The sequence below is a fragment of the Columba livia genome, chromosome 3, assembly GCF_036013475.1.
Source record: "Columba livia isolate bColLiv1 breed racing homer chromosome 3, bColLiv1.pat.W.v2, whole genome shotgun sequence".
In the NCBI taxonomy this organism is placed as follows: Eukaryota; Metazoa; Chordata; class Aves; order Columbiformes; family Columbidae; genus Columba; species Columba livia.
In genome coordinates, this window is record NC_088604.1 from 1,583,326 (window position 1) to 1,600,313 (window position 16,988).

The 16,988-nt window shown below is 51.9% G+C and overlaps 1 protein-coding gene across 1 annotated transcript; it reads right to left on the reverse strand.

The window, feature by feature from the left end:
• Positions 1 to 668: 668 nt before the first annotated feature.
• On the reverse strand, positions 669 to 14,150 carry LOC102092967 (angiopoietin-related protein 7). Its single transcript, XM_065055305.1, has 6 exons — positions 13,728 to 14,150; positions 6,671 to 6,893; positions 5,760 to 5,897; positions 4,154 to 4,370; positions 2,709 to 2,904; positions 669 to 2,184 (listed from the first exon to the last, which is right to left on the reverse strand). The coding sequence occupies exons 1-6, from the start codon at positions 14,148 to 14,150 to the stop codon at positions 2,038 to 2,040; spliced, it is 1,344 nt and encodes a 447-aa protein (XP_064911377.1). The 3' UTR covers positions 669 to 2,037.
• Between the last annotated feature and the right edge of the window lie 2,838 nt (positions 14,151 to 16,988).

A 16,988-nucleotide genomic window follows, 5' to 3' on the forward strand; every position in this document is an offset into this window, starting at 1 on the left:
GAAAAAAAAACCACAACAGGAATAAGGTAGGAAAGCAGGTGGGGAACACAGGAGGATGGGATCTTTAGGTGGTTGGAGGATGGACATCTATGGATGGTGGTGACACTGATCTGGGGACCCAGCCACATGGAATGTCATTGGACAATTAGCTGGACTATCTATTGGGGCTGTGTCCAAAAGAGGGTAAAAAGGGACACGCACCCCGGTATGAAGAGTTGTGGGGAGGGAAGGATGGTAGAACTGTAGCTCAGCAGTAGTAGCGTGTTATTTCTACAGTTTAAGAGTGATACCTTTATCATTGTATTTAATAATGTGCAAAATCAGATTGTAGATTAATAATGATAATGAGATCATTAGTTCATTAGGTTGTTGCTTATTCAAGCGATTTATCAGCCTCTTCACAGAGTATTGCTTAGCCAGGGGACATCCTGGTCTTTGGGACGTCTGCAGTCTAAAGAGGGAAGATTGGACCCTGAAGGAATGGTGTTACATCTGAGACACACGTGCCACAGGGCAAGAGAGCTCTCCTTCCACATCTGGGACCACCCAGATGTTCACCACAAGTGATGATACAACAGCAGTGTGGACCAGCCCATGGTAACTCCCAAGCACCATCTGATATGTCTTGGGGACACCCCTCAAGGAAGACTACCAAGGCAAACCCAACAGAGGGAAAGACAAATAATGTTCTTTTATTATCTGGGGGATATTAGTTTGTAGAATGCTTGGAAGATAATTTTATTTTTGCTTGATTTGCCCATGAGAAAATGAGGTTCCAGGCAAAATATTGTCCAGAAGAGTGTAAAAGCTACAGAAGCCATCAGGGAGCCAGAAGAACATCAAGTGGGAGACAAGCAGTTGGGAGGGACGGTGCTTTGTCTGTGATACATCTGTCTCTCCCATTCGCTGAACCCTCTTTGAACTCATCTGCGCACATGAAACAGGAAAAAGGTAATTTCATTAAATATTCGTCACCAAACACAATCAGGGCTGAGACCAAGTCCCGGCCTCCATCTCTTGATCCTGCGAGGAAGCAAAGTCAGGAAAAAAGGAGGATCACTTGCATCAGCTATGAACGGAAAATGAAAAGACGGCAATGATGAATCCAGAGTAAGGCAGTAAGAAAAAGTCTTAAAATCATGTCTGATCATTCCTACAGACCACTATTAGGGTGGACAAGAAACTCATCAGGAGTTCTTTGCCAGACAAATGACAGAAAAGTTAAAATGGAATGGAAAAGTTGAAAACATTCAGCTTTTTAAATGTTTAAATCTTATCATTTGGAGTATTATTATCACAGCCAGCTAATGTCCACATGTGTGACACAACCCCTGCCAGGGAAGGCGAGGGCCGCTGCAGACCTTCCTCGTTTGCCCATAGGCTTTGTATGTTGGGTCTCCTGGCCATCTCAGAATCTTCTGGCCATCTCAGCACCTCCTGGCCTTCTCCTCAGGGCCATCTCAGCCCGTTGGAGCCACCCGAGCACACCCCTGGGGTGGTGGGACCTTCAGTACCAAATACATACGTGGTGATGTGAACTTTGCCAAGATCAGAGAGGTGCTCATCTTACAGAAGAAGAATTGGTCTGTCACGTCCCAGGTGGAAAACTCATATAGGATTGCTAGTTCTTCTCTTCCTTCTAAAATACCATTGGGTTGGTAGCCAGAGACCTCAACATCTCCGCTCAACATCAGGTCCAATCTCAGTGTGTGGCTGACGCCCATCACCAACTGGATTTAGTCTCAAGCCTTGGAGATGCCCAAGGCTGCTGCTACCCAGTGAAACGGTGAGCCCCATGTTTGTCTTTGCAAAGCACTTCTCGGCAATCACCTCCACATTTTCAGGAGAGCTTTCACCACCCAAAGACTGGTTGAAGGTCTTGACATCTCTGATGTTGGTTCCATTCTCTCCAAAGCAAACAGGCAGCAACAAGCATGGTGGCTTGGTCCCTCGGGGATGTCCAGCATCAGTTTTTGCTCACAGCAAACTTTTTCCAGCCCTCTCTCCCTAGTGAAATGAAGAATGTCCCAGGCTCCTTCATGGGGAGAGGTGGGGCCGGAAAGTGCGTGGCCGAATCATCATGACCACCTTCCTCAGGGAGTAGTAGTCTGTGTCCTTCCACGAGTACCACACGATACCATCTGGCCCCAGGATCTTGCGGTTTTTAATGGAGTATCGGCCACCCTGTGATGCAGAGCAAGAAGGATGGTCAGGCATGGGAAACACATGGAAGCATCATCTGGATGGGAGCATCTGAAAACCGATTGCTCTGAGCAAAGAACTTAATGATATTGCCGTGAAAAGAGCAAGTAAAGCCCAACATTTTTCAAATGGTTCCAATGGAGCTGCTGTCCATCCATCCGTCCATCCATCCATCCATCCATCCATCCATCCATCCATCACACGGATGGCTGCATGAGTCACCCATACCACAAGTTTCCACCACATGGCCCCAAACCCCGGCATGCTGAGGTGTCTCAAAAGATATGTCTGGCCCATGGAACTGAAAAGGCTGGATTGCCTCAGCACATTGAGAGCAGAGGCTGGTCAAGCCAGGAAAGATTGCTATGATATGAGGACCAACAGCCTCCTCCAAGGCTTGGGCCTTGTGTACTAATACCTGCATCCTTATCCTCCCACTTTACCTTGTAGTACATCCCGTTGGGTTTGGAGAAGAAGCACTTTGCATCCTCATCCCTCCCCCTTACCTTGTAGTACACGCCGTTTAGGTTGGAGAAAAAACACTGGTGGTACCACCAGCCTCCGTGGGAAATCTCGGCACAGATGTTCCCCGAGTCGGGTGTGCTGAAGCTCCTCTTGTTGTGATACCAGGCAAAGGAATCTTCCACCGTCCCGCTGAACCCATCCACATGCAGGCGGTAGTAGTTTGCCTCGTCCTCAATGCTGCAAGCAAGGAAGGTTGGACTTTTTAATGGGGAGTGTTTGAGTCTCCTGTCCAACCTGGATCCTGCATTCCTGGTGTGAACACTTAGCAATCATGGAGCTGCTCTGGCCAGGCTCCCTGCTGTGATTCATCACCTCTAAAAGCCAACGATGATGTATTTTTCCCTTCTGTGGGATGTAGATGATTTTGTCTTGACTCAGGGCACTTGTTATAGGGCTGAACTGGGCAGAGCATGACTCTAAAACCACAATAAAGGACCGTGGCAGCTTTGGCAAGAATGACCCTCTAATTATACATCCCTGCCTCCTCTCCACATAACAAGCATTCCACTCATCACCTAGACTGAGCTAATTAGTAACCTGGCCCCAGGCTAGCAAAGGCTGAAGGTCACTGCCACTACACATGATGTCTGAGGAGAAAAATTGGGCTGACCCTTCATAGAATCATAGAACGTCCTGAGTTGGAAGGGACCCACAAGGATCATGGAGTCCAGAGCACACATTTGCTGCTGGAGGATGCTCCAGGGCACATTAAAATTATTTATTTACTTATTTATTTATTTCCCAGCAGTTTTGGTGTCTACTCAAAGCCCTCAAGCTTCAAGTGTCCCCAGGGTGCAGTGCTCCCTTGAACATCCTCCCATGGTGGATTCCTCCGCAGTCACCCACAAACATTTCCAGTAGGGACAGTGAAGGAGTTCATCTGGGACAGACCAGGTCACCCCTGATTAAGAAAGGATGTGGCTGGTGTGGTATGGATAAATAAAACACCAGAGAAGAGGAAGAGCTATGGGCACCAATGAACATTACGTCAGGCCCAGCAAACAAAAACCGCGAAGTAAAGACGTGCAAAACACGACTCTAAACTAGGAAGATGGTGGAGGACCTGCCCAGCAAGACCATGGGATTCTAAACCCTATTTTTGACACAGAGGTTGATAATTTCAGCAGAAATGAAATCCCTAAGTAGCTGGGGACTGTCCATTAGGTCCTACAGCTCCCTTCCCCTGGGGCTGTGGATGTTGACCATGGCCAAACAAGACGGCACATTCTCTAGCTCAAACCCAGGCTTCAACCTGGGGCAAAAACTGGTGGTCAAATCCAGGTGGGAAAGGAAGGACAGACAACTTGGACCCAGTCTGAAAAGCTCTCTAGATACAACCATTCTGATCTAAACAGTGTTCCCATGTCTGAAGATCATTGAGCAAGCTGCATCTATGAGAAGCAGAGAAGGCCACCCCACTTTCTACCTGAAGACCTGGTAGAAGGCGTGCTTGTGCTTGTTGTTCCAGTCCTCCAGGTCGATGCGCAGAGAGTAGTCCCCTTGGTTTGTCATCTTGTGGATGTTCTCGTTGCCCAGCCAGAACTCACCGTGGAGGTCCCCAAAGCCCTCCTTGTACTCGTTCCAGGTCCGGTTGAAGTCAACTGAGCCATCCTGACGCCTCTGGATGACTGTCCAGCCGCCACCTGCCAAAAGAGAGACAAGGTAAGATGGGAGTCTCCAGGGAGCATCCAAGGTGTCCCAGACAGACCCCTTAGTGGTGTCACCTCTGAGGATCCATCTGTAGCTCAGCAAGGTGTCTCCTTGTCACTTCCACTCCCAACAAGTGGCAAAATACAGTGTTGGTTGCTGCATGGGGATAATGTAATGCCCATCATAGCTCATGGAAAAGGGCTCCTACCTCTCCCATGTTGTTTCATGACGATGTTCCCTGTCGACTGTCCCAGATCTGGTTTTAAATGAGAGGGAGATGGTAGTTCTTGGGAGGCGAATGTTTTGGGACTGGAACAAACTAGAGATCCTGGAGTTTGAAGATTATTATGTACTGTTCCTGCAGCACCACCAAGGCACACAAGCTCTCCCAGTATTGTCTCACTGTGTCCATCTGCTCTCCCATCTGTCCAAATCCCTCTCTTTTCTCTTATTTTATTCCAATATTGTAGGCTTGCGGGGGAGACAGGGGACTGGGACAATCTTTTTATTTGCTGTTTGTACAGTCTGTCACTCTACGGTGTCCAAGATTGTGTTGACAGCCATGCAAATAATAGTGGTGACATAACAGTGACCACATTGTCTGAACAGCCTGTTTCTTAATGAGCACGTGCATCCCAAGGCTGCAGCCACCTGTAGATACCACAACAGGGGAGATACGTGCGTGTGGGGAGTTGAACCTCCTCCTTCAGCATGGGATGTGTGATGTGACACATCCACCCAAACGGCAGCAGATCCGTGGGGCAAGGAACTGACGATCAACCACCCCGTTTCCCTGATAATCGCCATTATTCTTCCAAAACTCAAATGTCACAGACTAATTTTGTTAGTAGGTTTACACCTTGGCATGACAGTAAGTGTGCTCCAGATGGATTTTTAGACAGCAAGGGTGTGCAAGGTCATCTGCTCCCTCACTTACACTCCAAAATACCTGTGGGAGAGGATCTACCTCCCCTCTCCTCACATCAGCACAGCTACAAGTAGTGGTTGCCCACACATGGCCCTCAACTACCCACAGATGCTCCAGATACCTCCCAGTGACCAGCTGCCACTCCACAAGGGCTTATTTTTCTGCAAACCCTGTGGTGTATCCACTAGTGTGTTGCAAATATTGGATGCATGAGGACATTTCGAAGAACATTGAACATCTGTATTTATGCAACTAAATCCCATAATGTCTGGTTTGAACTATTCATCCAAACCCCTTCTATAGCCAGTAAGGAGGATAAGTCTTCCATCCCTGGAGAAGAGCCCTACTGGATATGCTGCTCTCAAAATAACTCAGATATAAAATGCAGCTCTCAGATGAGGCAAATCCCACCCAAAGCTCTGCTAGAAGATGTTGTAGGTGTGTCCTGCAGTACCTTCGGTGTCCATCTCACACAGCACTTCAATGGGCATCCCTCCAACCAAGGGCATGATGCTGTAGACCCCAGAGCGCCGGAGCCCATTGTAGTAAACAGAAGCACAGTCGATGGGGCAGTTCCTGACGTGCTTCACCTCTGAGCAAAAAAGCAGAGAAACACGACGTTTAGTGCACAGTGTGGAGAAAAGAGCTCACAAGCAATACCAATTTTATTTTCATGCAATCGTAATGTGGAGCTGGACAAATAATCCTGGATTCAGAGCTTCTTCCGAAGCTGAAAACCTCTGCAGCAGGCTGGCTTCACTCCTCAGTGAAGTGGCTTCATTAGCACAGACCTGCACTGAAGGATGATGTGGTTGCGGGATGATCTGCAGTTCAATGCCAACCTGCTTGTCAGAACCTAAGCTGGACCCTGAGAGTGTCTCACCATCCATGGAGAGACTAAGACGCCACCGAGGGACAGGAACACTCTCCTAGGCAGCGCGGAAGCCATCCCAGAGGTGTCCATTGCCCTGAGGAGCCCATCTGGATGTCTCAGAAAGGCAGGTTGGGTGAGATACAATAATAGAATCATTTTTGGCTGGAAAAGATCCTCAAGATCACCATGTCCAGCCATTAACCCACCTCTGGCACTGCCCCATGTCCCTAAGAACCTCATCTCCACATCTGTTCAACCCTCCAGGGCTGGTGACTCCAGCACTGCCCTGGGCAGCCTGTTCCAATGCCCCACAGCCCTTTGGGGAAGAAATTATTCCTAATATCCATTCAAAACAGATATCTAGATAGGACTCGTGGCCAATGCAAAGGGGATTTAAAGCAGTTTTCCCAAATCCTTTCCCTACAAAACCCCTCAAGAGAGGCTGTAAGGACAAAGCATCCCCCCAGCCAGCCCCAGCAGGTCCCCATCACCTGGATGGTGCATCTCCTCCTGCAGCCTCATCTCAGCGGGGCTGAGGCAGGTGGGGTTGCGCCAGGCCCAGTCGGTCAGGACGGAAATGTTGTTTATCTGTGCCTGCATGTCGTAGAGCAGCGTGGCCTGGATGTGCTGCAGGGTGCTGGCCTCGCTGTACCGGTGCTCCAGGTCTTCCACCCGCTGAGCCAGGCTGCGGTTCCGGCCGATCGCCTCCTCGTGCTGAGCAGAGGGAGAAAGGTGGGATGGAGGGATGCCCGGGGACTGGGTCATGGTCCAAAGAATCCCCCAGGGACGGCCAGCAGGTTTGGGGGGATTCTGCCGCTCTGCTCCGCTCTGGTGAGACCCCCCTGCAGTGCTGGTCCAGCTCTGGGTCCTCAGCACAGGACACACATGGAGCTGCTGGAGAGCGGCCAGAGGAGCCCCAGAAATGATCCGAGGCTGGAACAGCTCTGCTGGGGACAGGCTGAGAGAGTTGGGGTGTTCAGCTGGAGAAGAGAAGCTCTGGGGAGACCTTAGTGTGGCCTTTCTGGACTTAAAAGGGGCCCATAAGAAAGATGGGGACAGACTTTTGAGCAGGGCCTGTTGTGATAGGACAAGGGGTGATGGTTTCAAACTAAAGGAGGGAGATTCAGGCCAGACATGATGCAGAAATTGTTTGTGCTGAGGATGGTGAGAGCCTGGCCCAGGTTGGCCAGAGAGGTGGTGGATGAAGCATCCCTGGAGACATCCCAGGCCAGGCTGGACGGGGCTCTGAGCAACCTGAGCTGGTGCAGATGTCCCTGCTCATGGCAGGGGGGACTGGGGGAGCTGGGAAGGTCCCTTCCCACCCAAACCATCCTGTGACTCAAGGATTCTATGGTCAGGCAGGAGAGCAAGAAGGCAGAGAGGCAGAGGAACACTTGCTGCCTGCTCTCCATGGAGACCAAGGACTGTGCCTGCACCCTCACCCTCACCCTGCAACCCTGCACCAGCCCCCAGCCCATCGTGGGAGCCACAGGCAGCTTAATATTCAGGTGCAGAAAGGCCACACACAGGCAAGCCCAGGTTTACAAGAGCAATGCAAGAGTTTAGGGTTCCACTCCAAACACCCTCCAGTCTGCAACCCATCGCAACATGGGTGTGCTTTGTACGTATTTAGCAACGACTTTTGGGATTTCCTTCCAAAAAGCTGTCCGATCTCCCCTTGAACTATGTGATATTTTTATAACATTATAAGGATCTCCACAAACTATCTGAACATAGCATGGTGAGCCATCTCCTGCTCTTTGGGCAGCCACTGGTGTCCTGTAAACAGCAGTTACAACAACCATGCTATGCAAGCAGTGGATGTGATACAGGACCCCAGCTCCAATCATAACCCTTTTCCTGCTTGTTTTTGGGACAACCAGTGTGTAATCCTGTGCAAAATGACCACGCAAGGTGGCTGGAGATGCTCACAGCTTGTATCAGGAGATGGAAGACCCAGAGGCCCACCAGCACACACCGGACATGCAGACTTGCTCGTCACTCTTGTTTAGGGCTCCATGTCCATTAGATGGCAGAGCAGACCTTAAACAGCACCTCAAAAATCCCACAGCAGCCTGGGAGCCCTCCCCACCTGCCGGGGACAAGGCAACAGTCCCACACCTTCTTCCCAAACCCTCCCCAGGGTCCGGCAATGCTGGAGCCCCATCAGCAGTGAAGGGATGTTGGTTCTGCACCAGCACTGCCCTTCCCTGTCCCCTGATGGGGACCTCTCTTCCTCCATCACCCGCTCCGTGTCACTGTCTCAGGCTCACAAGCCACCCCAAAGCCTCTGAAAATAAATGGGTTTATTTTCTCTCCTCCCCATCCCCAGCATCAGGGGTAAATCTGGATTTTCAGGTGCCTGTGCAAGCTTGCAGGTTGTTAAATATCCTCAGAGACACAGATCTGGCACTTGACTCACCAGTACCAGCAAAACCACAGCAGTGCTGCCGGGGGTCGGGGATTTCCTCCACATGAAAGGGTTTGCACGCCCAGAGCAAGTTTTCTTCCCTTGCACCTTCTCCCAGAACCCAGCCCAAACCTCAGTCCCCATGTCCTGCCGGGACACGTCGCGTCTTGCTGTTCCCAGGAGGTGGCATCGCCACTGCTGGGTTATTGTACCAATAACTAACGGCAGCTCTATAATATCCTTCCCACTGCCTGCATGACCCTGCTAAAAGCCCACCGAGCTTTCCCCCATTCCCAAATCCAGACAGGAAAAGGTAGAGAAGTGGGGATCATGCCATGTAATGGCACCGTGTTTTCCTTCCCAACCTTGCAGTGTCTCCAGCTCTAACATAAATCTGCCGTCCCCCCAACCTGCTCTGTGAGCTGTGACTGATACAGGCTTCTTCCAGCTCCCTTCACCCACGCATCAGCTCTCTGCGTAAACCCTGTGATGCTTTCTCCCAGACAATCCCCTCCTCCACAGCTCATACCTCTCTTTCTTTGCTTTTTTTCCTTCTGCTGATTAAAAACAGCACAGCCATACCACCCCCCAAAATGCCCTGATGCTGCTCCCTTCACTGCATCCCTCTGCTCTGGTGGGACTGGGATGTATTTTTGCACCATGGGGTCCTGTGCACGTCCCAGGTGTGCAAATGCAATAGGGCTGCAAATGCACAGGGAGGGCTGGACGAGGGGGGTCCTTTTGCTCCCTAAATCATGTCAGAAGGAAGGAAACGGGGTGGGAAGAAAGGACATAGATGGGGCAAACTCATCTTCATTGTTCTCCACAACTGCCTGAAAGGAGGTTGGAGCTGGGGGGTCAGACTCTGCTCCCCAGGAACAAGTGATAAAGAGAAACGGCCTCAAGTTGCACCAGGGGAGGTTGAGGTTGGATGTGGGGAACGATTTCTTCCCCAAAGGGCTGTGGGGCATTGGAACAGGCTGCCCAGGGCAGTGCTGGAGTCACCAGCCCTGGAGGCTTGGACAGACAGACATGAGGTTCTCAGGACATGGGGCAGTGCCAGTGTGAGGTTAATGGTTGATCTTGAGGGTCTTTTCCAACCAAAATGATTCTGTGACCCAACTTGGGTGTCCCTGTTAACCTGAGAGGAGCTGTGACCTCGAAGAACCTCTTGCTCTCAGCTCAGAGAGACGTCTCGTCTTGACAGGCCATCCCACGCTGAAGTCCCAGATAAATCCTGATGGTAAAGCCCAGTGAGACCAACCAGTAGCAGCCAGAGGCTGATTTAAGAAGATGGATTAAGGCAGCAACCGCTCCTTGGTGGGAGGAATGGAGATGGAAGAGACGTACCCGTGCTGACACAGCGGGGAGATGCGAGGGGATGAAGCATCTTCCAAGACTGGGCACAGGCACTTGGAAGTGGCCAAACCAGCACAGAAGGAAAACTCCTTATAGGAGCATCCCAAAGTCAGCAGGGAGCAGAGACGAGCAGCTCAGCAGCTCTGGTTGCCTCTGGTTCCATCTGTTTGATTATAAAGCCCTGCTCAGCAGGCAGCTTTGCTTCTTGCTTTCCCCCACTCTGGTACCACATTCATTTTAATCCAGATTTGGTTTTCCTCTTTCTTCTCCTAGGCTTCCCATTCCTTTGTTTTTTTGGATTCATGGGAAAAAAGAACTGAGGCTGCAAGAAATGGCTGGAGGTGTCCAGCCCACCCTCCTGCAGAGAGCAGGGCCGGTTCACCAGCTGGATCCCGTTGCTCAGGGGCCTTTTACAGTCGAGGTCTCAAACTCTATAAATGATCTCAGAAGATCTCAGATAGAAACACAGAATCATTTTGGTTGGAAAAGACCCTCAAGATCATCAAGTCCAACCATTCCCCACCCCTGGCACTGCCCCATGTCCTGAGAACCTCATCTCTGTCTGTCCAACCCTCCAGGAATGGTGACTCCAGCACTGCCCTGGGCAGCCTGTTCCAATGCCCCACAGCCCTTTGGGGAAGAAATTGTTCCCCACATCCAACCTCAACCTCCCCTGGGCAACTTGAGGCCGTTTCCTCTGCTCCTGGCGCTTGTTCCTGGGGAGCAGAGCCCGACCCCCCTGGCTCCAAGCTCCTTTCAGGCAGTTCAGAGATCAGAAGGTCTCCCCTCAGCTCCTGTTCTCCAGCTGAACCCCCCAGGTCCCTCAGCCGCTCCCATCACACTTGTGCTCCAGCCCCTCACCAGCTTCAGGATGTTCCCCTCTTGAGTGCCCTAGTATCTTGGTGGCAAGGATGTTGTTGACACTATCCACAATGTATGAACCACCTGGAGACACTTAGGCAGGACCTGGGACGTGGCTGCTCCAGGACACCTGGGTCCATCCTGTATCCCCCTGCTCTCCTTGTAGGGTGAGAACACCAGCAGCATTCCAAAACAGACACATCTCCCTCAAAGCTGCTCACCTGGGCTCCTGTTGAGGAGAAACAAGCTCTCCCAAGTCATCTCACCCTCCAGGAGACATCCAAGAGGTCCTAGCAGCATCTATGTCTACATTCGCTGTTCAGATCCCTATGAGATCAGCTGGATCTCATAGACACCCTTGCGTGGAAGTGGGCATGAGGAATTCCCCTGCTTTGGTGCTGCTCCAGAAGAACCCTCATCTACCAGCTTCTGTGCAGCTGTGAGACACAGGCAGGAGAGCCAGGGAATGATGTGAGAGCATCCACAATCTAAGGATGATTCAGTACAAAAAAAACCACAAACCAGCAAATAGCAGGGAAATGGATAACAAGGTTAAAAAATAAAATAAGGCATAGAAATTTCCAGGAGGGTGACAGAGAGACAGCAAGAGCAGAAGCTTCAGCCACTGCTGATGGGCCAGAAAGGGACCTGCTAGGACATGGTCTTGAACAGGTCCCACCTGAGCCCTGCAGCACATAAGAAGGGGGAAACACGATTATCAGGAGTATTATGGGCTTGTGTGACTGTGTGAGACTATTGTGGAATCATAAAATGGTTGGGGTTGGAAGGGACCTTAAAGATCAGGTATTTCCTACCCCTGCCGTGAGCAGAGACATCTTCACCAGCTCAGGCTGCCCAGAGCCCCATCCAGTCTGGCCTGGGATGTCTCCAGAGATGAGGCATCTACCATGCATGGGTACATCCATGTCTATGTGCACATATATATATATATATATATATGCATGTGCATATATGTGTGTATATGCATGTATGAGGGGTCTAAATGACAGCAGCTGGAAAGACCTGGAGTGTTCCTATTTCCCCAGTGAACCTAATTGTGTGTATAATTTGCTAATAAACATCAAGATGGATCAGTTGGTGACAGGAGGAGACCAGTAGGGTAAGGAGGTGCAGGACCTGGGCATGGATAAGATACTGACTGGGAGCCTGTGCTCCACATCTAATGACTCCTCATGAACACTGAGTGTCCTGCTTGAGGCCATCAGCTCAGGTCCCTCTAGAGCCACCACTAGGCAACCAGCATCTCCAGAGGGAGATTTGTCCTCCCTCTGACTCTGAAGAGACTCTGCCACAGACCACTTTGCCTTTAGATGGGTCATTTCAGACCCTGGAAATGAAGAATGGATTAAGAGCATGAACACTGCAGAGGAAACATTTAGTGTGTTACCATCCATCTCCCTCCTTGGCTCTGAGCTGGAGAGGTCGGTGAAAGAGCTGCAAGTCCAAGGAGAACCAGGAGTGTGTTTTGGGGCCAGTGCAGGGAGCTGGGGTTGGGGCAGGAGAGATTAAACAGTCCAAAATGTCATCAGGGGATGGATGTGGAAAGTCAAGAGACCAAAGACCTGTTGCACCAGCTTGTCCCAGTCCAAGCGCAAGGAGAAAATGGGAAAGTGGGTGAGAAGGTAAGATGGGGACAAGGACCAATATGAGAGGAGGGACCCTGGGTGGGGGGCACTGAGTGACTCTGCCTGAGCAGAAGCACCCATCCTGACTCACATACCCCCCTCCCTTCCTCTGCCACCCCAGGAACAGCTTGCACCCATGGAGACACCCACGGCACAGCTGCCCACCCAACAATGCGACCATCAAACAGCCCCGCAGCCTCGGCACAGCCTTGCTTTCCCCGTGGGGCTGCCTGAAAGGAGTTTTCCAAACAGGGGTGCCAAGGATGAGCATGAAAATAAGCCAGATAGAGAATAAACCACCCGCAGAGCTCAACCATATCAGACCTCATCTCCTCCAAGGGCAAAGACAAAGGTGCTGGTCACCCAGCAGTCTCAAGGCTCTTCCATTGCTGCTGGATGTTCCACATGTCTCATCAACAACTCCATGAGACATCTTAGCTGGGAAATTACTCCTATGGCCAGCAAAACACACCCTGATCCATCCCCGCTCCTGGCTACAGCCCTGGGCAAGCTGCTGCTCACTGCTGCTGAAAGCCAAGGGTTTGCTGGGTAAAATCGTGGGGCAACACCAAACCTCTGAGAGCTTCAGAAGTGCCAAACGAGGTTGGAAAAAATGTATTAGTGTGAAGCTTCAGGCTGTGAGGCTGGCGAATGGAGCTGGGGTGGGATGAGCACCACAGAATCATAGAAACATTTTGATTGGAAGAGACTCTCAGGATCATTGAGTCCAACCATAAACTACCCTGGCACTACCCCATGTCCCTGAGAACCTCATCTCCATGTCTGTTCAACCCCTCCAGAGATGGTGACTCCATCACTGCCCTGGGCAGCCTTTTCCAACACCTGACAACCAGAAAGGAAACTCCAGGAAGGGTGCTGCGGGCTGAACATCAGGTCTTCTCCTTCTCAGCCATGGCCATCTGAGATGTAGTCCTTCACTGGCCACCCAAAACTCCAGGTCCAGCCCTGGATCCTGCTATGGGCAATGGGATGGATCAGCAACCCCTCCTAGGCATGCTCAAAGGTGGAGGAGATAGCACAGATAGAACACCAAAGGGTTTGGGGCTAATGTTAGGAAAGATCAGCCCTGGAAGGCTCCTGGATCACGGCAGGAGGAGCAGCTGGGGTTTAATGGATATCCCAGCCGTGGTCAGAACAACACCACATGGTTCACCAGGTGTCCTCCTCCTGCAGCTGCTGGGAGCTGGAAGGGACCATGGGGAGGGACCAGGGACAGCTGTGAAGAGGGTTCTGCAAAGGGCAGCCCTTTACCTGGAGCTCGAGGACTTTGATGCGGTGCCGGTGGTTCCTCAGCTCCTCCTGTAGCTCTGAAATCAGTTCCCGCAGCTCCATAACTTGCTGCTTGCGCTCTTCATTCTCATGGAGCCAGTAGGACACCTCATCAGTGCAACGAAACATGTCTGGGCATCGCTGCTCGTCCCCCTGGGGCAACGTGGCCACGATCTTACAGCGGCCATTGGGCAGGACCTGGTTGCTGTACTCGCCGCACTGGATCAGGCCTGTGCCCTCCTGGGGACCCTCATGGTCTCTGTACCCCACGGGCAGGGACTTCTGCAGCGAGGGGCTGCTCAGCGTGGCCACCAGGATGAGGGACAGCAAACCCACCCTGGTAGAGCTGGTGCTGGGACAGACCTCCATCAGGATGGTCCCCGGGGATGAGCCCACGTGTCTCATCATTAAACACCGTCAGGGAAAAAAGTGGACACCCCCAGGACATAACACCAGGTCTTCTCCTGAGAGTCAGTGAGTGGCATTGCAATTTTATGGGAACAGAATGTCAGTATGGACCCCAGAGCTCCCACCAAGGGGGTCACTGTAGGCAAAGGACCTGTCTGTCCCCACAAAGCATCCTTCTTGGTGTCACCCTGTGGCCACCAAGCTCTAGTGGGAGAACTTCCACTGTCCCAGACAGGCTCCACTGGCTTCGTGGTCTGCGTTTCCCCTCCTGGTTGGCTTGGGGAGTGCTGAGGTCTGGCTGGGGATGGTCAGCCCCTTGGGCAGGGCTTTCTGCCCACGCAGGACCATGCACTGAAAGGAGGTGTCTCCATCAGATGGGGCATCTCGCTACACCATCACTCCCTGAAACAGGAACCAGAGCAAGGAGACAGGTGATAGAAAGGAAGGATGAGCAACCAACCCTCCCCATCATGCTGCCCACCCACAGCCACCTTCTCTGGCCTCCTTGAGCCATCCACACAGTCCAGGCACACAGGGCACAGATTTGGGGCTTACTCCATGTCCCTGTGCATGACTTTTCTTGGCAAATGGAACTATAAATGAAACTTAAAAGTGAATGCTCGTCATCTGCATGGGCAGCCCAGACCACCAACCCACCCCTGGGCAGGGTTAGACCACCCCGGGGCAGTCTGGATGGACCCTGGCTCTGGGTGATTGTCCCAGGTATTCTCAGGTCCAAGGAGCAGGACAGGGATGGAGGGGTAGTGGCTGGGTCACTATCCAGCTGAGAAAAATACATTACTTGGTCCCTTTTATCCAGAGCCCCATTCCTGGAGACATCCCAGGCCAGGCTGGACGGGGCTCTGAGCAACCTGAGCTGGTGAAGATGTCCCTGCTCATGGCAGGGGGGGCACTGGGGGGGCTCTGAAGGTTCCTTCTCACCCAAACTATTCTGTGATTTGGAGAAATCGAGTTCCCCTTGCAGCCAGAGCTGCCCTCTGATCCCTGCCTTACACCAGGGCTCCCAGCCACGGCATCACCCTCTGCGTCTGCTCCCAAGGTTTGTCCCCACCAAAAGCCATTCCCATCCCAGTCCGGTGAGGATAAGGAACTGCGAGAGATGCCGCATCTCCCAGCAGCATCCCAGCTCCGAACATACCTTCAGAATTCCTGGTCAGGCTTTTGGGCAGCAAGAGCAGAGAGCAGCGAACACCGTGAGAGCAGGGTGTGATTTAAGGGATGCTAAACGCTTATTCCCCCTGATCCTATCACCGCGCTATAAATAGGGCCAAGAGAGCCGCCGGTTTCAGACGACGCATGGGAGGGAGGAGCACGGGTCCCGGCGTGAACTTATCAGCATATGGGGGATTAAGTCGGTGGTTTGGCAGGAGGACGAGGCTTCCCCTCACCTAGAAAACCCCCTGTCCCACCCCTGGGATGCGTTTTGGGAGAGAGCAGGTTCATCTGGCATGCCCCATCCCAGCCATTTTGGGGGGAGAGCTTCCCAGCCTGGCCATGGATGGGGGCTCAGGGCAGGGAGCAGCCATCATTTGTTTTACCCCCTAGCCCAGGGCTCCGTCTTTGCTTTTGCAAGGGAGTAATGCCAACAGTCTTGACTAATTACATCTGCTAATCATTCAACCGAAGCTAAAACCAGATACTTCCATGTTGAACAACAGTGTTGGCTGTTGTGTTTTCTTCCCTTAATGTAAAGAGTTTCCAGATGATGTTCCCAAATTGATTCTCACAAAGGAGACACTCAAGCCAGCTCAGATGGCCACCAAAACCAGAGGAACTGCCTGGAGAAGGGAAGTTGAGCAAACATCTGCTTGGGTGGTTGGGAGAGATGCTGAACCCCACCATCCTCCAGCAGCTATCCCAGATGGCCACGTCAATGTCATTGGGAGGACCTGTCACCTCCATGGACAGGACCCTCCTGCACTGCCAATGGCCCCCAGTAAGGCTGAAAGGAGGCTGTGGGTGACAAAGCGGGGACACAGCTTGCATGACACCCCAGCATCCCAACCCTACGTGCCATGGTGGGGCCATGTCCTGCCCTGACTTCCCCACAGCTGGATCCAGCCCAGCAGATCCAGTCTCTCTTCCCCTGAGAAGGATGCAATCCCAGTTTAGCTCTAGGCTTAGGCAGAAAAACTAAAAGCCCAGCTGGATCACCAGCCCACAAACAGCTCCCGGCTTTGCTTTCAGTGTGTAAAAATGTTTGGAGAAGGGGGTTCATTTGTTTTCTTGTTCTCTGCAAGGGAGTTGGTCGGGGCAGTGCATGGGGATATCCTGCGTCCGAGTCCTGACAGCTCAGGATGTGTCACTGTGTCGCTGGGGAGATTTCTGCATCTCCAGCACAACAGAAATCTCTGTGTTCATATCCGCCACCCAGAGAGGTTTGGAGAATGGACCTCAGCAGTAAGTCCCTGTGGGAGCTGAGGTTGTCCCAAGCTCATTCATAATTTTAACGAATGGAGTCATAGAATCATAAAATCATAGAATAGTTTGGGTGGGAAGGGGCCTTCAGACCTCATCCAGTGCCAGACCTGCTCTGAGCAGGGATATCTGCACCAGCTCAGGTTGCTCAGAGCCCCGTCCAGCCTGGCCTGGGATGTCTCCAGGGATGGTTCATCCACCACCTCTCTGCCCAACCTGGGCCAGGCTCTCACCACCCTCAGCACAAACAATTTCTGCATCATGTTCGGCCTGAATTTCCCACCTTCAGTTTAAACCCATCACCCCTTGTTCTATCACAACAGGCCCTGCTCAAAAGTCTGTCCCCATCTCTCTCATCGGCCCCTTTTGAGTCTGGAAAGGCCACACTAAGGTCTC

What these genes read in the sequence shown, in the direction of transcription:
- LOC102092967 (XM_065055305.1), bottom strand. Translation starts at nt 14,150, where the DNA reads ATGAGACACGTGGGCTCATCCCCGGGGACCATCCTGATGGAGGTCTGT. An exon ending in GGAGGAGATGCACCATCCAG is followed by an intron (nt 5,898 to 6,670) that starts GTGATGGGGACC and finishes TTTTTTGCTCAG; the next exon opens with AGGTGAAGCACGTCAGGAAC. An exon ending in GCCTTCTACCAGGTCTTCAG is followed by an intron (nt 2,905 to 4,153) that starts GTAGAAAGTGGG and finishes CCTTGCTTGCAG; the next exon opens with CATTGAGGACGAGGCAAACT.